The sequence below is a fragment of the Streptopelia decaocto genome (genome assembly GCF_964273445.1).
Source record: "Streptopelia decaocto genome assembly, chromosome: 3".
NCBI classification, from domain to species: domain Eukaryota; kingdom Metazoa; phylum Chordata; class Aves; order Columbiformes; family Columbidae; genus Streptopelia; species Streptopelia decaocto.
The window spans coordinates 18,710,751-18,733,203 of record NC_138656.1 but is presented as its reverse complement, the minus strand read 5'-3'; the positions used below and the strand labels follow the sequence as shown (position 1 = coordinate 18,733,203).

Here is a 22,453-nt window from a genome sequence, read left to right as displayed (position 1 = left end):
GCTTAAACAAATCTACATACATATACAGAGTTTAAAAAAAAAAGTAAGGTTTTGTAGGTGGTTTTTTATTTTATTTTTTTTAACCTCCATAAGGCTATGTCTTTTACTTAAAGACTACGTAGATTCTGCATGTGGAAACACCACGAGAGATGGTCTGCTTGTGGTCTAGGTGGTCCTAGAGCTGTTTTGTGTTGTGCATGTGATAGCTTCCACTTACAAATTATTTTACTGTATTTTGCCCCTACCAATTGTCCTGGTTTTGTGTGTAGATTAAATCTTCGTGTCACCCTTTTTTTGCTATTTGTGTCTTCCTTTTAACCACCTGCACACATTGGTTTTTTTGGATGTCCTGAACAAATGTACTATAAAATGGCTTGCTGTAGTATTCTGAAATGTCACAGCTCTTCTGCTGTCTGAGTTGTGCCATTTGGGAATGTTAAATCCTCATTTTAGTTTGATACGGTCAAAGTATTTATCAAGAGAATAATCAGGACTAGGAAAGAGAAGGAAGGCAGAAGGACTGGACAGTACACTGGAAGTGGATCCAGCGTTTCTTTCAGAGAACTCTTCTAAAATCAGTATGCCCAGAATTTCATGTTGCATAGCAAAGCTTTGTGGAGCATGGTCATTCAAAAGTCACTCTGGGAGGTTTGGGATTTTCAAATGTGCCTATATGTGTTGCTCTGACTTTTCTAGTTTGGAAAAGCAATATGTTTATTCTATGTTATATAGAATACGTCAAAATCTATACAGAGAGAGAGAGCGTAAATGATTGTAGATTGTAGATTCTACATCAGGCATGATATCTTGCAGATTGGGTTTAGCAGTAAGTTATGAAAAATATAGAGCTTGTTACTCTTATTTACCCTAGTGTCAAAATTACCTACCTGTGTTAAGTAGGAACTGGCACAAATAACTTGGCTGAGGACTGTGGCAGAGCTGTAATCAGGGAGCTGTATGTTCTGATAGACTATGTTCCCCTTCAGCACAGAGATCAAATTATGTCTTCTGGAGTTATTTTTTTGCCTATGATCCTCTTCTTGCATCCTGTTTTTCCTCTTCTTACAGGGGGTTTTGGCACAGCCAGAAAAAAGAAAGCTCCCATAGCTGGGATGCCAGTACGCAAGGGGGCTATGAATAGACTAGGATGTGTTGTAAGTTACTATATTTGAACTTAACCTGAGCTGCCAGGGCAAGGGATCTATATCAATGTGTACGCGTGCAGGATCGATAGCGGGAGGCTGTGGTGTTTGACCTGCTGTTCACGGCAGTGATGAGAGGGTAATGTTTGCCATGTGAGCGGTGGATGTTTGTGTGCCACCCAGAGGGACACCCATGGGGTACCTCCTACTGACCTTGCAGAGTAGTGACTCCATGTAGTGTGCATGGTTCTGTCCTGGTGAATAAAAAGGATAATAAAGAAAAGATCCTTTTACTCCTGAGGATGAGAGATGTATAGTACAGTTACAGGGTGTGTCTAATTTTCCAGAGGTTATAATTAGAAAGGTTCTGACTAGAAACCTATAATTATTAAGATATGACTGTTAATAGTACATTGTTAAGAGGGTCAGCAAACTGGCTATAAATCCTTGTTTCTTTTTGCTCTATAGGAGTGGATATATAAAGGACTTGGGTATAGGCTGTGTGCTGTAAGGATTGGTGTACTCCAGAGAGAGCTGTCATCCTTTTCCAACTCCATCACTGGCATGCTGTGTAACTTTGGGTGAATGACTTGTTCTCTCTCCTTTTACGTGGAGAACTTTGTTATCAGCTCTGTTTCTTTAGCTCTTTGAGATCTAGAAGTTAAGGTTGATGTGTGTTTTAAGTGCAGGAGGAAGAGCTGCTATTTTTCTCAAGAATTTTATCTTAAGTAATGGTGTATTTGAGTCTAAAAGAATCTGCAGTTGTTTGTGAGGCATAACTTTTTATTGGTTTCCAATTCCCAAATTGGACTTGGTGTGCTTTCAGAAACTTAAAACTTCCAATAAAAACAATTACAACATAACGGCGTATGCCACAAAAAAAAAAAAAAAATCAAATGCAAACCGATCACCTCCCTTTTTTATACTTTGTATTTTAGTTCAGAGCATGAGATGGGCTGGGAGCTGTGTTGGTTCCCCACACAACTTAGTGCTGCAGAGCTGGCCTTTGGGCAGGGACGGGCTCCTGGTGCATCGGAGGAGCTGGGCTTGGATGGTTGCTTCTACTGTAACTGGTGAAGTGATTCTGAAAGTGTTGAGCTGCCCTGCAAAGCTGGGGGGAGATGTTTGTAACCTTTAGTTTTTGTTTGAAGCACAGCATTTGAATTTGATCAGCAGAGCTTTAGTGTAACCGTTTTATAAATGCTACTGGTCAGACTTGCTCCACCTGAATGTGACGATTTGTCTTTAAGTGATATGGGATGTTAACAGTGACAGAGGGATGACTTGGAACTAGTGAACTGTGCTTTCCTGTCAGCTTGCCATAAAACCAAATAAAGGTGTAAATTCAACTTGTAGTATTTCTGTTTCTTAAGTACATGCTTCAAACGTGGCATCTGCCTGTATCTTATATTAATATATGTGCTTTGTGGTCATACTCCATTTGATTTTACTATACTGTTGTCCTTGTTGCTGGATGAAAGATCCACATGTATGAGAAGTAACTTTATCAGAATTACTTATGACTTTTGAGTCACACTGAGGAGGCAATGAAATTGCTTGTTCTAAGCTCTTCCCAGTGCATAAACAGAAGAAAACCTTTGGGTTTTCTTTGTCTTCTTTTGGTTTTCCTCCCTTTCTTCTTGGTAACATTGATAACACAAAGGTAGGATGTTAGATATAAATACAACCCTGGATTGTAATGTTGGCCCAATAGCCCAGATCTTTGTTGCCTAAATAATACATTTAAAGGCCTGCAAATGAGGTAAATGGAACTTTTGTTGTTGTTGTTGTCCTCAGACTGCAAATACTTATTTCCCATGAAAAGGCACATAAATCATTCGGGGTGGGGAGGAGGGAAGGAAGCATGGAAATGGTAGCCCGAAAATCACAGTAACTGAGTTGGATGGGAAATAATGTACACCCAGGACAGAATTTATTAGTGTATTGTGTCAAGATGTATCAGTAGAGGAAATGGCCTGTAATGAGGGAATGAGCTTTTGCACTAGGATCTTAATTGTGAGTTAATTATTTCTAGATCCATGGCCAGGGTAGAAAGAGGCTCTGTTAATTCCAGGCACATGGACTGTGACTACGCTTTTGCAGGTCCTCAGACGTTTTCCAGAAAGAAGTAAATAGAGCTGTCAGTCCAGATCATTTACTTTGCATTGAGGTATCTCTGCCTAAAATAAAGCAGACTCTGCTTACTTTTGAAGTGTCCAAGCATTCTTTTCACTCTTACGTTGTGTGTCAAGCCATTTATGGGGAAAATTGCCTGTACTGAGTTTTGAACTCGTTGTCATTTGCCAAAAATGACTGCTAAGCCTTCTGAATTTTGGTGAAAAGATGCATTTGTCTGCCAAGCAGCCCACTTTTATTAGTGCATGTACTGCTATTATAATGATAAGAGAGTAAACAAGTTCCGCCTGCCCCTCAGAGGTGTTTGTTTTAAATGGCATTGGCAAGCTGTTTTGTGCAAGGGTAGTTTTAAAGCAGCTTTCAGAGACTTGATGAATTCAGTTTAAGGAGGCTTGAGTCAAAGCCATGGGGCAGGACTCAAACATAGGAATCCTTAGTTCGGTTGTAGGTCAGATCTTTGAAGAAGTTTCTTTTGGAGCTGCAATGTGTGGGTGATGTGGGGAGGGGGAAGAATGAAGGATAAGCAAGGTAGGTCTTCAGTTCAAAGGACGAGGGCAACTTTCTCCTTTTAAAATGCAGTTTGTTCTGTGCCCTGCACGGTTGAAATTTGGGTCAGCTGCAACCCAAGGAATCCAGCTAATGAAAATAGGTCTAGGCAGGGGCCTGGAAATCTGGTATAAAAGGAACTGGTGGGGAGGTGTGTGATGGAACTGAAAAAGGCTATGAATGAAAGGACCACGTGAAAGGGTTGGTATGGCAACACACATAAAAAGAAATGGAAGAATCTCAAAAAGATCAGTTACAGAGCAGTTAAATGAAAGATACTTACTTTGAAGTTAGACAACTGCTGCCTTATAGCCTCAGAACAAATATGCTGAATACCTGGTCAACTATATCTTGCTTGTGGTGTTTATTATTTTTATTTCATACTGTTGCCACACTCGCTCTGGTGGTATGGGCGGCTGTAATGCTGATTCCAGGGTTGTAATCCTTGTTTACATACAACTAAGATAACTGTGATTATGATAACGGCTAATAGGAAGGGAGGGAAGGCATACAGGCTGTTGACTAAATATCACACTTCTGAAGGAAGGGTAATCTGCCTTACTGCCCATCCAACCTAATATTTTTCATTTTTGTCTCATTTATCTAAAAGAAAAGTTAGGGATAAAGATGGCAGCTAAAACTTCTACAGACCCCAGCATGGGAATGTGGGTGACTGTGAAACTGCTGCGGTTTTGTGGTGTGTTTTTTCTTGTGTGTGTGTTTTGTTGTTGTTTGTTTGTTTGTTTGTTGTTCTTGTTTTTTGTTTGGGGTTTTTGTGTTTTTGTTGTTTTTTGTGGGGTTTTTTTAATTATTATTATTACTTTTCAACAGTAGATGAACTTTTTTCTTGTGTACTTAACAGCTTCCTCCTGCTGGAAGGTGTTTTCCAGAGATTCATTCGACTGTGAAAAGTTCCCTGAGCAAGAACTGTGACCCTGTCCACTTTTGAAAAATAGCTCATCATTGACACTTGTCAGTCCCCTTCAATGCAGGTTAGCAGGCACTCTGGCAGCTCCTGTAGACACGACTGACTTGTCCTTACTGTCTGCAGGGAGTGTCCTGCTTTGCTAGCAGTAGATAGCGAGCCCTCAGGGGGGCACATCAAGTGTGATGTAGACTTTGTACAATCTGTTTGAAACCACTCCTTAAATCTGTTTTTGATAGAGCTTGCTTATGCCATTTATTTATTGCTTTAGTAGTGGCATGAATAGAACTTGCTGTAGGTGGAGGGGAAAATCCCATGCCTGCTGTCTGCACTGGGCATTAATGTGAGTTTATCACTGGGGATACGTACCAGCCTTCTCCTTGGATGTACATGTTTGTTCTGTGTTTCGGTATTTGTCTCTTGTCCTTGCTTGTGCTTATTGCTTTTTCTTTGGAGGAGAAAGGTAATTTTCCTAATTCTTGTGGTTTTTTTTGAGGTGCAGTCTTTTCCCTTTCTGATTATCTAGCACTTATTTTCTTCCATGCTTTTCTCTTCTGGTTGTGCTAACCTCATTAGTTTGTTTTCTTTGTCCTTCCCAGGATAACTAACCAATGTGCCTGCTAAATGTGGGATCTACAAAACTAGATAATCTAGGAAGATGCCTCCAGTATGAGTTCAGTTCTCATTGCACTTATTCTCTCCCACTTTCATATTGCTTGGTGATGGGTATGGACATTACCTGAATGTTTTCTTGCTCCTGATGCCTATTGCCAAAGGATTAATCATTGTAATATATTTTTATTTCCTTTGATTTTTCCTGACCGTGCTTTGCTAAAGGTGAGGGATTGGTGTACAAAAGATGAGGAGCTAGAAGGAGATGGCTTACAGACACAATTCTGTTGAAAAGCAAGAATATGAATATATATTCCTCCTTCTCAGCCTTTATTTGTTGGTGACTCTCCTCTGAAGTCCTTACTGAGCCATGCCTTGGTGCTTGTACTGTGCTTTCTGTTTGGGTCTGTGAGCTCCCTGCAGAGAATCTGAAAGATCATTGCGAACAGCAGGTCAGTTGTCTGTAGGCTTGGGTTTGCTGCGGAGAGGGCTGTGCTTCAGCAAGGTGCTGGGGTAAATGCCCTGTTAGAATAGCCTGTTCTTTGGCAGCGCTTCACAGGAGCATGTTGCTGATAACTTCTGAGCTGACAAACCACTTGCACAGTACCTCAGTGGTTGTAGCTGCTGTGCAGAGGAAAGTGGGATGATAGCATGGAAGTGGGGAGGTTATCGGCAGCCGTGTGCCCAGTGCTGTTGCTTATGGCTAAAGCTGTAAAGGGCAATTGGTCCTCTTTGCTTGTTGATATATTTAGCAACAGGGGGTTGAGCATGCATTATGCAATGTGTTTTTTCCATTTGTGGTTGCATTAGTGTCCCTGCGATTTTGTTGGAAGATTTATGTATTTTTTTGAGTGCACAGTTAGTGTATAACAACTATCCCGATAAATCCTTCAGCTGCTTTTGGGTGAAAGAAGGATATGGTTTTAGTATCACTGGTTAGAAAGAATCTATGTGAAAAGTGGATGTTTTTGTGTGTTGTCCAAGTGTATACGAATCTATACTGCATTACCTTTAGTTGCCCTTCTTGGGAGGGAGGGTATGAACTTTTGCATTCGAGCTTTCCTGTGCTTCTAATACTTGTGACTTCAAAAGCACGTATTTATTAGTAGTGGCAACATTTGAAGCGTCTCAGTTCAGCTAGGACAGTACTGTGGTGTTGGTTTCAGGGACTGCAGGCAAATGCTTTGAGTGAGATCCATGTGGAAATTTCCAGAGTGAAGATGTGGGAGGGCAATAAACACTTCCTGTTGACAAGGTATATTTCCTTACCTGACAGGCAGCTTTCAAGTTTAACAGTGTGTTACACAATGCTAAAGTCAACCCTGGTCATTAAACTCTGGAGAGATTCAGAAATAACACAGGTTACAGGTCTGGAACATATGGGCAGGTCTTGCAAAGATAACCACAGAACAATGGCTGGGGTAGGCTTGGTTTTTATTTTTACAGCTAACCCATTAAGCCCAGGTTTGTTGCCAACACTTGGCTGTCTTTATAACAACCATACTTAAAGCATGTGATGTATAATACTCTCCTCCTGGCTACAGCGGTTGTTCCTGATTTTAATAATTGATTAACAGCTGTTGAACAAATACTCCAGTAACCGGGCTTTACCCTGTATTATATAATAATGTGTTTCTGAAATTCAGCTGTAGTAATCCATGCCTCTCCTGTGTGATGGCAGCAAATTTGTGTACTTATCCAGGGATTTGGCTGCAGCAGTCCATACTTCTCCTGTGTGACTGATACAGCAGACATGTTTGAGACAGGCTTTGCATTTTCCGAGAAGGTAACTGGATCCATTTGCTTGTGGTCTGCAGCAGGATGTAATACCATGGATACTGTTGGCTCAGGACTACTTGTATCAATGTATTGTATTGGTGTATTAATGTTTATAGCTGTTGTGCATATGTGGGTGTTGAGAGGTTAACTTCTAAAAATGAATTGTGCCTGTGTACCTACCTAGGAAATAACTAAAATATTAGGCCTTAGAGTAGTGGTTGGTACCTATCACAGCCAGAAGATTTATTTTCTACAGATCATGACAGAGAATGTTCTGTGGTTAAGATTGAACCTTAGGCAGCATCTTGTGTCAACTGTGCATCTCCATCTTCTGTGTCAGTAAAGGTGGGAGGATGTGCAGCTGGGCCAGCCCAGGAACTATGACCCTTGCTGTGCTTTAAAGATGTGGGACATGAGTGAAATAAGGTGAAGATCTCTGCAAAATGGTTTGGGCATCCCAGCCATTCCTGATTTCCTTTTACGTGAACCACAGGTATTGTAGAAGAGCTGGTGTGGAGTTGGTTCTAGACTGAGACAAAGGAGTTGGTGGAACTTGTTCTTCTCGACACTGGCCTGCATCCTACAGTGCCCAGTTTGTGTTTGAGGACACTGAAATTGCACAGACTGTTGTGAATCTGACATGGAGTGCCTCTTGAACAGGAAGGGGGACTGAGTAAAAAATTTTGTGTAGTAGTGCAGTACTTTGCAAATGCTGTGGTAGGTGCGTGTTCTGAGAGTACTTAAATTTCCAGTTAAAAGTAGCAGAGTGAGCTAGAAGTGGAGGGCTGAGCAGACTGCCCTTGGAGGACAGACAAAGCTTCCTGACTGGTGTGGGGGTGAAGAAATTTGGCTGTGTAAAATGAGCAGGCATAGCTCCAGGGCAGGAATGGGATGTGACAGTTGTCAGTGTGCTTCATCCATGCTATCAGGCACTGAGAATATGTTCCAGGGCCTGATAATAATTAAATGTCAAATGCTAATGCTTTTAATCCTTTTTAAACATTTGGAAGAAATCAAGACCATTTTTGCAGTGTTACTGACATTTACGTGTCTTTGCTTCCCCTCGTCAATGGTAACTTGAATATTTGTGTGGAGTCCTGGAACACTATCATAAGGAGAGTTCTGGCTTTCCCTGGTAAGGTCAGCTAACGAGCTGTCATTCAGGCTGGCCTGTGTGCTATCTGAGCTGCAAACAAGTTCCCATGGCGGCTGGTTGCCAAAGTGGAAAGGGATTGGGATATGCCACTGGCTCTTAGGTGACTTAAAACTGGTTGCAAACTTGTTCATTGACCTCTTGCCTTTTTTTTTTTCTTTCTTTTTCATCTTGTAGCACAGAAGGAGATCAGTCATGGCGGGTGATGCCATCATGGTGGTGAAGGGCTTGACAAAGCTTAGTAAAGCAGTTGTAGAAACCCAAGCAGGACAGCTTCGGCAGGTGCTCATGGGTGGCGATGCAGTTACCATTGCAAAGACTCTCCAGGCCACTGCTGAAGAACAGTTCAGTTCTGCCTTGGGGAAAATGCAGGTAAGTAAGCAAAGCTCTTTGTGCACAGTCTAGTCTGATGTTTAGCTTTTCCTCCAGGTACTTCTTGGTTTTGTTGTGAGAGTGGCCAGGAACTTGAATCATGAACTATAACCTAGCACTGAAGTGCTGGATTGATAACACAGATGTTGCAATACTTTGGGAATTCTCCAAGATTTCTGTGGTGTTCTGTAGGTGCTTGGACAAGAGTGGGAGGGGAATGTTACTGTGGAGTGTTTCTGTTTCCATTCCCGAGTGTTTAGGACATGCTGAAAATGAAAAGCACTTGCCTTATCTTGTCAAAGATCAAGCTCTTGCTAAGACTGGCCAGCAGCTTTGTTATTTAAAGTCTCCTTCAGACTTAAGTCATTGATTACCTCTCCTTTGCCTAAGTGAATGAGCTCTTATAGAGTGAATTGGATTTATCTCAGTGCTCTTCCTTTCTTTAAAGAATTGGTGGGTGAGATATTTTTCAGAGTGGTTCAGGGTTGGGTGTTTGCATGTTCATTACTTGCAGCCCAGGCTGGATTTTCAGAACTGATTTTCAATTGAGCAACATAAGAAAAGCCGGACTCTTTTTTTTTTTAAAAAAAAAACAAAAACAAAACAAAACAACCAGCAGCTTCTGATAAGCAGACAAGGGCATGGATTTAGAAAAGCTTTGCATTTGCAATGTTGCTGTCTCTTGCAAACCTGGGGCTTGTATGAGGAAAATAACTTCTCTAAATCAAAACCAATCATCCTTTAGAAGACAGTGCAGTTCAGGTCATGATTTTGAAGCAGAAACTAATGAGTGAGGTGTTGACTTTTTTTTTTTTTGTTTTATAAAATGCAATAAGCTTCAACTATCACAGCAGCCTCCTATAGCTTCAGTCCTAGACTCTGGGTCTGTGTTTCCTTGGTTCTATGCAAGCCTGCGATAGAAATACCCTAAGTGTGTTTATGGAAACAATGCTTTGTCTTGCCTTTTTCTTCCTTTTGCATCCAAGAAGAGACAGAGATATGATGTTCTTCTGTTTCTGTGCATGTTCCTCTGCACAAGGGAGGCCCCACAAACACACCTGTGGAACATTTACCTGGTGTTGTACATGAGTTGCAGGAGAAGCTGCTGCTGAAGCAGAGCTCAGGAAGAAATCTGTGGTCTGAAGCTACGATGCTTTTCTGTTTAGAAGAAAGCAAAGCTTTTATGTTAAGTGACTATATTTCACTTTTCTTGATCTGTGGCTGTTTGACATGCTTTTTAAAACTTAAGTATGGAAGCAGAGAGGCATTTGTGCTCAGTGCTGTGGCCACAGTCCCCATCTGTAAACAGATTTCTCCTTCAACCCTCGGCCGTGATGTTGAGGTTCAGAATAGCATGAGACCTGCTGAATAACAGGAAAGACCATGTTCTATTTTTTTTCTGTAAGGAGCGGAAATGTAATTAGTGTTTAGGAAAGAGCCTAAAATATGCTGCCCGCTTGCCTGACCACAGAAGGATTTAAAATCCTCTTGTTTTGCCGTAAAAGTTATTAGTTCTTTCATGGTATTGCCATTGCTGAGATAGGTCAATACAATATGATGAGTAGCAAGTAAATTGGAGATAGTGCTCTGGTGCTGGCTGATTATTTTTATTTTTATTTTTATTTTTATTTTTATTTTTATTTTTATTTTTATTTTTATTTTTATTTTTATTTTTATTTTTATTTTTATTTTTATTTTTATTTTTATTTTTATTTTTATTTTTATTTTTATTTTTATTTTTATTTTTATTTTTATTTTTATTTTTATTTTTATTTTTATTTTTATTTTTATTTTTATTTTATTTTTAATTTTAATTTTAATTTTAATTTTTAATTTTCCTTTACATTGAAAAGTGGTGGGAAATATCTGGACTTAGTGAGGCAACTCTTGCAGATCATGACAGAACAGAAAAGACTGTCAGGAGAGGCTTTCTTTGAGTGTTGCTGTGTCTGATGCTGCTATCCTTGCTTCAGGCACAGAATTTTGTTTACTTTGGGATGACAACATACTCTGCCATAGTTTAGTGGTTGAGTACTGAAATGTGCTTTGCAGTGGGTAATGTCATGGTCATGGAAGGCTGAGCTTACTTTGTCTATAATCTGGTATTGCTTTGGGTAGCTTCAGGCTTGAAAGTGCTGACATTTCATAATTAAGGACAGCATGGGAGGAAGGAGCAGGATAGGGGTAAGAACAGAATATTACGAGGTTTAGCCTTTTGTTGTCCCTCCTGAGTATATCTTACGTGATATTGTAGCTCCCATTACCTGTTTCTGAGCAGTGTATTGCTTCTAGTAAACTCCACAAGTGGTGACCCTTCCTGGCAGTGAATGCAGACCAAGGCATCTCCAGTTACGGGTATTTGAGAAGCTGTTAATGAATTTGTCCCATCTGTGGGGTTAAAAGACTGGCAGTGATCCCGGGTGTCCTCAGTGTCTTCCTTTTTCCCATCTTCTGCTGTGAATGTCTGCAGTTCAGAGTCTCTAAAAATGACATATTGTGCAGACAGGACAGCCTATCTGCATGCCCATCTCTGAGGACCACAGATGGGTAGGGAGCAGGTTTTAAGTTCTTTTCTTAAAGTATTTCTATTATTGTTTGCAGGAACTAGGCAAACGGCAGGAGAATTTAACTGATCTTAGTGAGGATTTTGGGAAAGACTACGACTTCTCAGCCCGAGAGCCCTCAGATGCTTCAATGGACTTCTCCACTGCCCCTGGGAAGCCTCATGAACACAGCAGTGAAGGCCCTGCTCACTCCTACGCTACAAATGGACCTTTTAGAAGTGTTGGTGAGACTGGAGATTCTGGCATGGGTCAGAAGCCTTTCCCTCCCAAAGTGGATGCGAGGTTATTTGGAGGCTTTAGGGACTTTGGAAATCCTTTTGCTGCTGCCTTTGGACAAAATAGGGCTTTTCACCAAGACCATTCCTCTGTTGGTGGATTAACAGCTGAAGATATTGATAAAGCCAGACAGGCCAAAACAGGTTCAGAGCAGAAACCCTACAAACAGATGGTATGTTGTGGGTTGGTTTGTTTGTTTGTTTATAATTAAGGATTCTCAGGACTATGGTTGCTGTACTGGTTTGTCCTTACCTTCTCTTGTGTTCCTTTCATTTCTTCCTCTTTTGCTGTTCCTTTTTGTGGAGGCAAAAGAGGGAAGTGTCTGTGCTCCTTAACTGTCAATAGCTTTTCAGGCTCTGCTTTCACACCTGCCTCTTCTATATCAGTTATTCTGGAATGAGAGCATGTTTAACAAGCATACAGAGGGTTAGACTTCAGTTTCATATTAACAGCAGCTCTCCTTTCATTCATTGTATTATGAGGACTCAATGTACTTATTGATGCATGTTACGGTAACGATGGGTCTGTATTTCACCCCAGTTTTTGGGGTGAAATGTTGAATAGGTGGGGACAGCTGTAGGATACAAAGGTTTGAAGACTGACCTGGAGTCTGTCTTCTCCTTGAAGGGCCCTGTTCTGTTTTGGTAGTTGTTTTGCTATGGCTATGAAGAATGAATTGAATCCAAGTTCTTCTCAGTGAAGGCTGTGGCTTGCTGTACTGTGCATTGCAGTTCTTCTAGGGGTGGAGGGGAATGTTGTCCTGTAGGCTGGAAAGTAGGATAGCTCACAATTATTACTTTAGGGCTTCATGCCCTTGTGTAAGACAGCACAGAAAGCCCACAGCAGAATTCACAACGGAGACACCATCTGCTCTGACCTTCTGCCTCCATCCCCAAATCCAGGATCAGATGCTACTTTGGGTTCCCTCATTCAGGATATTGCTTTGATGAAACTGTATGTTTCTGCTGCTCCAGCTGTTGTGTGTGGTGGGATTATCTACAGTACTCTGAACCTGATAACCTTCCATGAGTTCTAATTCCATGTGTTGAATGGAGTTTGGGTTGGCTTTGTGCTGCTCCTTCATGTTCAAAATATAAGGGTTGCTAAGGTGAAAGTAAAAATGGGATTTCTAAACATGGTTGTCAGCTCTTCTATCTTTCCAACCCTCTTACCCACTCCTCTGCTTAGTGTATGTTTCAGTTCATGGTGTGTCTGTTCTGCAGTGTGTCCACTTGAAAATCTCTCCACATATGTAAGGCTCAGTGTTCAAGAAAAGCTTTCTGTAACAGAGTTGTTCTTCAAGTACTTTTAAAGTTGTGGTCTGAATTTGCAGATATCTGACCATATGCCCATTTAATTTGTGAATTTCTTGTTTTCCTTTCCTCTTCTTTCTGGTGCAGCTCAGTGAGCGGGCCCGGGAGAGGAAGGTTCCTGTCACAAGGATTGGACGGCTCGCCAACTTTGGAGGTCAGTTTGCACACCCACACTTGCAGAGTCACTGCACTTGCATGTACTGATTACTGGCTATGACGGTGTTCCTGCTGAAGCATTAGTTGGTTCTATTTTCTGGTTAGGCTTGCTAATAGGAAGATGCTTTCCCACAAACAACTGGTTAGCTCAGAGCTTGATATGGGCTGTTTCATTACAATGATGGATCTTGGCCTTGCGTCAGAATGAAATTATACTTTAAATTCTATCTTCTGTTATTCTTCTGTTGTGTCTGCTACTGTGATATTATGGCAAAGAAGAAGAGCTCCCCACCTAAACAGACCTTTCAGATGCGTCCAGCAAGCTACCTGTAACTACAGAATTTGCATATGTTTTCATTTGTCGTAAGATGGCAGGCTGACGTATTCCCAGAGCTTAGTTTTCATATACCTGTTCTGAAATGGAAAAAAAAGTTGGTCTTAAGAGCATAGGGCAGATGATTCAGGGGTGCATAGCAGAACTGCACATCTTCACGGTAACACATACTGGACTGTGCCGTTTTAATGAGAGGGAGAGCGTGAGGTGCAGGTTGTTCTCCAGTCTGTACAAATACCCTGGTCCTGCTTATGGTATTTTGCTCTCCTAATCCTTACAGTATACTGTTACTGTCAATCAGAGACAGCTGGAGGAGCTGTTATGTAAAATATTTTTTTCCCAAACTTACCCTTGCAACTTCTCTGAACAGTGGTTAAATATAAAATATATCCTTTTGGTATTGATTTTTGAGGACAGGGAAATGATAATAGTCAAGGTTTGATTTAATTAGCCATTGCTTATAAACCACTTTATCTGGGGAAGGATGTAAAGTCACACATCTCATTTCAGAGGATTTTACGATCCCCAATTCATTTGGCCTGTCTGATGGTCTCACAGTATCAAGTCTGAGCTTACAAGATCAAGCTAGCTGAAACCTATGTGAATTTTATTTGCAGAATGGGACTTACTACGTTAAAAAGCAGCTAAATATATTTAGTAATATTAACAGATGGTGCTTACTAATGTCTTAAATCAAAGCCATCAAAGGACTTAAGATGTTCCTGAAGAAAAGGGAACTAACACAGTATTGCAGGTGGAAAAGATGATCACAGCTAGTTGTACTTAACAACAGAGACTACCCATTGAATGATTAACTTTTTTGTTACCATAGTGTTTTGAGATGATAGTAGCCTGTCTAGGTTGTTAACAGTCTCTTTCAAGTAGCATGTTAGGCCCTTGTGGCTCTGATGTTTCTTTTCCACAAAATTTGATAGAGAAGCACATGTTCAATGCAGACAACCTTGTGTTATGGATCCCAGAAGGAAGAAAAATAGCCTGTCAGATGTAATGCAGATCAACTATTAAATAAAAAAACAATTATTCTTCCTCTGTGTGTCTCTTTGCCAGAGTAAAATGCACACTAGGAGGAGCTGGGGGCAGAGACTGATTCTCTGCAGTGCAGAAGTAAACAGGAAGTGACTTTTGTGATAACATAAGGTTCAAATGCTGGTCAGACCTCTCTAACACTGAAGTTCATTGCAGGTGCTCTGGCTTCTCAGCGTGCTTGGTATTCCTTAAAGGGAAGCAGAATTCATTATCTGCTTTTTGGAGTAAAAAACTCACTTGACTTTGTTTTTAAGCTGCGCTAGCATACAGGTCTCTGTTCTAATCCAGCTTTGATTTTTATGGAAAGTATCACAACACTTTTAGCTATCATCTTCCAAATTTATCTGTGGCTGCTCGCTGACAGCGATGTGAAGTGGCAGATGACCGAATTTTCTGTGCACTTTGAGTTCCAGTGCTGTTGCTGTACGTTCCAGCTCTTGGCACCCAAGGCGTGAGGGAAGGCTGACTCATGCTTCAAGGGGATATATAACTACCTACCTGTCTTCTCCTAACCTCAGGTTAAAAAACAAAACAAAAAAACCCCACCAAACCAAAACCACGAAGGGAGAGTAAAAAAGAGATTGTTTATAAGCAGTGTGTGTGTCACCTGTTTTTCAGTCTTGCCCTTCTGCTCCGGATGTCTGGTTTATATGATTGAAATTGCTGGCAAGGCAGAGCTCTTGCTTTCAGCCTGCATTTTAGGGAACGTTGTGTTGCAAAAATGGTGTTCAGATTCTCCAGTCTCTGCAATCTCGTGTTAGCATTCATTGCTTATCTTTCCTTCTGAATTTTTCTTTGCAACAGCAAGGAGAAATATGATTGTCAGTACACCGGCTAGCAAACAACAGATGTGACCTGTAGGTAGTGGGGGTTTTTTTGGTTGTGTTTTTTTTTTTCTTTTCTGTTTTTGTTTTTTTGTTTGTTTTGTTTTCTAGTTTAGGAAGTCCCTTGGTAATATATTGGTAGGCTGCATAATGCTTGAAGAAAGTTTCTGGAGGTGTGATGTGCCTGAAGTAGTGTGGGCAGCCCCATGTCGGAAGGACTACATGTGAGGCATGCTTTATAGTGGTCAGGTCTTGATCCAGACTGACAGGAGCCTCTAGAACTGCCTGGAAAGAGGGACTCTTTTATAGCAAGGAGCAGCTCCTGCTTTTTCCAACCTGCCCATGGCCTTGAGAGAACCAGTGCAATTATGAAACTCCGTCAGCCAGTTCTAGTATGACTTTTCCTGACTGGCTTGTGTCTGATGAGAAATGTTCTTTTCAAATTGCAGCGATATGAAGCATTTTAAGTGCTTAAACTAAGGAACATTATCTGATGGCAAGAGCTGTGGTGCACCATTCACTTTTACCCATGTTTGGATTGCTCTGAAGTTGTTGTTGAGCTTTGGCTTATGGTTGACTGTTTCCCTCTCAGACTGTAAGCAGGGGGAGGCATTACTTGTGTGCTTCTCCCAGCTGCTTACTGTCCTTGCTGTCAGTCCTTTCTGGGAATTAGTCTCAGGAGTGATGCAAGAGGTAATGTGTATACATTTTATAAAAAAAATCTCCAAGCTGAGGAGCGAGGCTGATGAAGGGAGTCTCATGAGGGCGGTTTCCAACTGAGATGAGAATTGATTTTTGCTTTCCTAAGATCAGCCCCATTTTAATGTATTTGTTTAGAGAAAGCAAGATATGCTTAAAGTAAATGAAGTGTTTCGAAGTTCAGTGATAGGTGAGTTTGAGGTTCCCTGTGTTCCCTCTCATGTGTTTTCTCGTGTCTTGCCTATTCAACAGAAGTCAGCAACAAGGTGTAGGATGATTTAATGAGAGTCTCCAGTTACATTATTGGTTTTTGGGAGCACCTGCAGCTGCTGAGGGATGATGGTTAACAGCTGGAAGGAGCCCTTTTGCAGGGGATATCACTGTTAACCTGTGGAATAGGAGTGACTTGGCTCTCTTCTTGCTTCCCTGGACATCCAAGTGATCAGGATTAAATGGTGGGTAGCAGGGCTGAGGGTGATAATTTTCAGCTCTGCCACCTGCCTTTTTGCGTTGCCTTGAAAATAACTAAGGGCAGGAAGCTGCTCCTTGTCTGTGAGGGAGCGTGGCTTACAGCAAGTAAGCTTTTTGTGCACAGTTTTTCTTTTGTGCTCTGGGGTGCCATCTTCCTTTGAAGACCTTGGGAAGTCATTGTGGGAAATGGTTGAGGTGAATTATTCCCCCACCACCTCCACATCAGTCAAACCAGAATTTTACTCTGGCCTTTCTTTGTGGGATAAAACCCACTAAAAAAACCAAAAACACTCCAAACACTTATTTTTTAAATTTCCATTTTATAACATCATTTTAGACTCGGAGAAGATGGGAAGATGTTGAGTAGGTCAAAAGCAGATCTCTCCTAACCATTCCTGGAGTTCAGAGAGCTGCATTTCCATGCTATTGGCATGATCCCATTCACACTCAAATCATTCCTCCTCTTGTCTTTGAGTGTTTTTTGTTGTCTCCCAGAGTTGTAGGGAATTTAAATCTCTCAGCTGTGGTGACAGGACACTCTCTGATGGGTGACAGACAAATTAGGAACAGGAGGCAGAAAAACTTGGACTGCAGAGTTTGCCTGGTTTCTCACCTCTTCTGTGAGCAAAGAACACCTCCAAAGCTTCCATGTAATACTGAGCTAATATTTCTCTGTAATCAGCACAAGATCCTCTTACTGAACTTTTGTCCTTTATATGTATTTTTATATGCTTCTTGCAGCAGCTGGAGTGACTGCTGTTAGCTGTATTTATAGTACTAAATATCATATTTGATTTTTTTGTGTGTGTTGTATGTTTTTGGTTTGTTTTTTTTTTTTTTCTTTTTTCCCCAGGATTGGAATTGGTAAAACAGATCTTTCTGCTTTTTTTTTTTTTTCCATGCTTGTTTTGTAGCTTGATGGGTCATCTGTTCCACCCGCACAGTTCCTGATGTTTTCTGTTTTCCGTTCTCCCTTCATTGCATCGTTTGTCTTTTCTAAGCAGTTTCTGTCTCAATCATATTCCTGGTTTGTGAGTTTATTATTTTAATGATATAATAAGATCTGTTTGTAATAAAGAAAATTCAGGAAGCTGGCAGTGAAGTCTAGATCTAGTGTGATTATTGTAGCCATTTTGGAAGAAAAAAGAAACTAGCCTCTTGAGGTGTCTTATTAAAGTATATACAGGACTGACAACAGAATTCAGATTGTTACATGAGTGACAAGCAAGTGTGGCCTTATTCTGGTGAGCATTTAATGCTCAGAAAGCAAGTGGAAATCTATGCACAACTGCCTGCAGCGTGCACTGTGTCCTCTGTGGTGTTTGACCTGACCGAAAACAGGGCAGAGGCTGCTCCAGGGGAGTGTCACCCACCCTGTGCCTGGCAGGCACAGCAGAGTGATAACAGCCCATTCAGTCTCCTCTTTGTTTTGTTGTGTCAGTTGCTGAGCAAGAGGATTCTTCTTGAACCAAACTGATTCCAAATCATCTCTTGATGGGCTTGGTTTGAAGTGTAACAAGTGCTGAAGATGCCTGGAAAATTTCTTAAGGGGCACTTAGTGTAAAAACAAAGTGGCGTTTTCCAGGCCTGAAATAATCTGTCTGCATGAAGAGCAAAATGTAGGAGTGTGACTTTCTAGAGGTGCTCGGGGGTGTTATTTTCCAAGGTACTGAACCGTGGCTGTTCAGTGATGCTGAGAGTTGTCCCAAAGTGATTACTCTTGGAGGAAATACCTTGCAGACAAGGAAAATGAAAGACGTTAGGAGTGACTTGTGTGAGGTCAGTAGACTAGCGGCCCAAAGGAGGAGTGGGCTCTTCTACCCCCATGGAGGCTCTTTGGAGGGATGACCTGGTCCCAATAAGAGGTGAGCGGCTGGCAGCCTGTGGTGGGTTGACCTCGGCTGAGCCCCATGCAGCTGCTCACTCATTTCCACGGCAGCACAGAATAGGAAGAGCAAAAGTGAGAAAACTTGGGGGTTGGGATAAAGACAGTTTAGTGGGTGAAGCAAAGCTCCACGCACAAGCAAAGCATCAAGAGGAATTCATTCGCTACTCCCTGTCAGCAGGCAGATGTCCAGCCGTGTCCTGGGAAGCAGGGCCTTGACATCTGTAGCAATTCCTCGGGAAGGCAAACACCATAACCCCAAACATCTCCCCCTTTCATCCTCCTTTCTCCAAGCTTTTACTGCTGGGCATGACGTTATGTGGTATGGATATCCCTTTGATTGGTTTTGGTCACCTGGATTGTCTGTGTCCCTTCCCAGCTGACTTGTTGGGGGCAGAGTGGGAAAAAGATAAAGCCTTGATGCTGTGCAAACACACAGCTAAAACATCGGTGTGTTATCAACACTGTAGTCACAAATCCAACACACAGCATGGTACAGGCTGCCATGAAGAAGATGAATTTCTATCTCAGCCAGAGCCAGTATACGGCATTATTTGTGTTCAAATATGTGCCTAGACCACAGCTTTTCCGATGGGTGTGTGTGTAAAAGAGGCCTGGAAAACAAATCAGGTGCCATTTCAGGAAATGAGTGTTGTGGTTCTGAACCCTCCTGTCTAGTACTTGCTTTCTGAAGCCTCCAGTATTAGTCTAGTTTGTAAGATGAGGAAGGGTGAAGTTTTCAATGTGTTTTTCTGTTGTGCGAGCTGTGTGTGCTCCAAATGCCATGGGAAATGAAATTCAAGTTAATAAAGGACAAAGCAATGTGTTCTTGAAGACTTATCCCTAGTAGTGATGTTAGTGGCTGGAGTTATAGCCATTAGGAATTTAGGCCATTATTTAATTCCCTAATTTATAGAACTTCTGATAGTAACTTCTGATAGTAAGGAATAAAGTGAGCCACTCAGGCTACTGAAAAGTGGCAGCTTTTTCTAAGCCCTGGATGTTCAGCGAAAACACCAACTTTTGGTATTGCTTCAATGAGAAATACAACTTTGAATTGTTACGTATTTCTCAGTGATGATAAAAGGTCACATATACAGCTGACTTCATTTCTTGCAGGCTTAGCTGCTAAGAAGCAGCAAACACCCAAGATGCAATTGATCCTGCACAGTCCCAAGAATATAATCTACCCTCCTGTCACCACAGGGCTCTGTGTGCCTCGAGGTGTTTCCAGGTAGTTACTGAAGAGCTGAAGTAGGAATGTTGCATTGTATTTTTGTGTAATGCCCTGAGCTAAATGTCCTGCTGAGCACTGTGATGATAGTTTGAAGATGCTTGAAGCCTTTGTTTAAACTTAAGGTCTTTAAACCTTAGCAACTGTTTAACAGGAAGCCTATTTATGCCTGGCTTTAGTTTATTTGAAACAAGTCGTTGACTGGTGATTAGAGTTCATTTTCTAGAAAATTGGACAGGGTGGAGCAGTGAGCAGATTCCAAGAGTACCTATTGTGTGGTTTAGTTCAGATGCTCAAGTGTGTGCCTCCAGGAAAGGGGAGGTGTGACACTCTCTTGTTTGGAGTCTGATCTTGTCAGCACCCGTGTAAATCACAAGCTACTTTGGAGCATGCTAGAACTTCTCCAGTTCTATTTGGGAAGGCAGAGTAGAATCTGGTTCCGGGTCTTTTGTTTGCTTTTGAAGTGGTTTGTGTCTTAAGAGAGAAGAGAGATTAGAAACTTCAGATATGTTTTGTTTTAGATGCATACTCTAAATCTCTGTAGTGAACACAGAGTTTTTAGAAGGAGAAGCAATGTATTTAATTTGGAACCAATGACTGCCAGCCCAGTTCAGTCCAGCTCTGATAATGACCAAGCAGATTCCTGATGGGTAGCATTGCTTTGGAGGTGGTGACAGTGGGATCAAGGCCAACAGAAGTGCTTCCTGAGTGGTATTCAGTCTACAAACCACACATTTTGTTGATGAGATATCTGTCTTCATTGGCTTCCCATATGCCTCTTCTGCTCCAAGTTATTGCCTTGCATGTGGGTTCTGATGGGAGATGACTGTGTATGAGCATTTTAATTGATACTGTTTATGCTGTGTTTGAGAAGCCTCTTTGCTTCTTGGCTGTGGAGTCCAGGAGTATTTTTCTCACTTTCAGCTCATTAAACCTCTGTTTTTCTGGTGCAAAAGACTCGCTCAGTGGTATGCATGGCTTGGCACTAAGGAAGGGTCTGCAGAAGTTAGCTAGTGACAGCAGACTTCCCTAGGCTTAAATTTGGCATTTCAGTGCTGCCACCTCCACAGGAAAACATGCAGAAAATATGGAAAACATTTTTTTTTTTTAAACAGACAAACTCCACACCAAAAATAGCCAAAGAAATAACCCAAAACCCAAAGCAAACAACAAAATTCAGGACTTCGCAATCTAGCTATAATGTTAAAACCGTGGCATCCCGTAAAAGTTAAATTTTTCTCTGAATGCAGATTTCTGTATTATGCCATATGCTCCGAAACATTCATGTGCCATGGAGAATGAAAGGTCTGACAGTTAAATGGCACGGGAGCTGCCCTGGGAGCTGTCCTTGTGAAGGCCACAGCACTGATGCCTCCTGCGCTTCACCTGACACCAGACTCTTTGGCCCAATGTATGTAGGCTGCCAGGCTGCAGATGGAGCTATTTCTGAAGCAGACATTCTGTGCAAGTTTGAAGTTTTATTGGTAGAGGTGGGGTTGTAATTACCTGGTGGGAGAGAGGAAAAACTTAGTGCAAGATGAAGTTCAACTTGAGACTACAAGATGTGTGCATGCGTTTCCTCCTGCACACATGTGCAAAGTGCCATTGTGCTGGTCAGCTGTGCTGCCTTTGTTGTACCTGGTGTCCCCCAGTTGTTTGGCCTGGGAAGCTGTCTTGTGGAGCCTCAAGGAGGGCTTGGCGGTGCTTGGAAAACATGCACACCCAGTACTGCATCATTGCTGAGGAGATGTTAAGGAACACCAGCTGTTCTGGTTGCCCAAGTCACTTATTATCCAGCAAAATAAATATTTTTAAATTGGGAAGGCAGCGGGACCTTTGGTAGTATGGATTACTGCATGATTAGATCTGTGTCTCAGGTAATCTTCAGTGGCTTTGGTCAGGGTAGTGGAGGCAGATAGCGCTTCTTTTGTAGCGTTATCTGTGGCTGTTGAACCAACACCCTGCAATTCCCTGTGTGCAGGTGTGAAACAGCACAGGGAGCGCTGATGTTTGGTTTTATGGGTTTGCTGTTGCTGTGCAGGGCTACTCGCTGCTCCCCAGCACAGCTTCTTGGAACTGCACGTTACTACACTGCTTGCACAAGGTGGGCCTTGGGAAAAACATGTTCATCATAGTTAATGAGCACGTGAAAGTCAAAGACAGCTTATGAGCACAAATAAACCTGAATGCATAGACAGTTAGGGTCACAGAGCCTTAACCTCTACTGGCAGTGGCTTCATCTAATTACAGATTTGCTTCCCCCTACTGTGGTGACACAGTTTGGAGGGCGATGGGGATTCTGTTGTTTCCTGAGAATTGTACTTTGAGAACCATGTTTGTGAGATTTATTTTTTCTTCCCTTCTTTGAAACTCCACGATCTGAGCCCACAGCGGCACCTCAGCCAGAGCACAGAGCTCTGAGTAGCACTTCTTGATGTACTTTATAATAGCTGGACATCCCAGACTGGCTGAGCCTGTGATACCTGGCTGGTGTGCTGGGCTGAAGAAGTACAGGAGAAACCCAGTCAGTGTCAAACTTGAAGATTACTCGGTTGCAAGAGCCAGAATGTTCTAATCAAGCTGTTTTGCTGCTGTGCATTTGACTGTATGGCTGAAGGTTAATTACAAAAATGCCTGTTTGTGGCTCAGAAGGTTTTTTTGTACTAACCTGGGTCTTTTTCTTATTTTAAAGGACTAGCTGTTGGTCTTGGCATTGGGGCATTGGCAGAAGTTGCAAAGAAGAGCCTTAGACCCGACGAACGCAGTGGTAAGCCATTTATGTTTATATTTATGTTTATATTTATGTTTATATTTATGTTTATATTTATGTTTATATTTATGTTTATATTTGTTTATATTTATGTTTATATTTATGTTTATATTTATGTTTATATTTATGTTTATATTTATGTATTTATTTATGTTTATATTTATGTATTTATTTATGTTTATATTTATGTTTATATTTATGTTTATATTTATGTA

General features: G+C 41.5%; 1 protein-coding gene across 5 annotated transcripts in view; it reads left to right on the top strand.

Moving 5' to 3' along the window:
• Positions 1–22,453, top strand: part of COQ8A (coenzyme Q8A) — a 47,078-nt gene that overhangs the window by 3,475 nt on the left and 21,150 nt on the right. For 4 of the 5 annotated variants that reach the window (XM_082049762.1, XM_082049763.1, XM_082049764.1 and 1 more), the window contains exons 2-5: positions 8,471–8,665; positions 11,267–11,677; positions 12,906–12,972; positions 22,161–22,235. In XM_082049762.1, the coding sequence (XP_081905888.1) occupies positions 8,489–8,665; positions 11,267–11,677; positions 12,906–12,972; positions 22,161–22,235 (730 nt within the window). In that variant the 5' untranslated portion in view covers positions 8,471–8,488. The remainder of the gene's footprint in view (positions 1–8,470; positions 8,666–11,266; positions 11,678–12,905; positions 12,973–22,160; positions 22,236–22,453) is intronic. The other variant, XM_082049765.1, reaches the window with a different exon arrangement.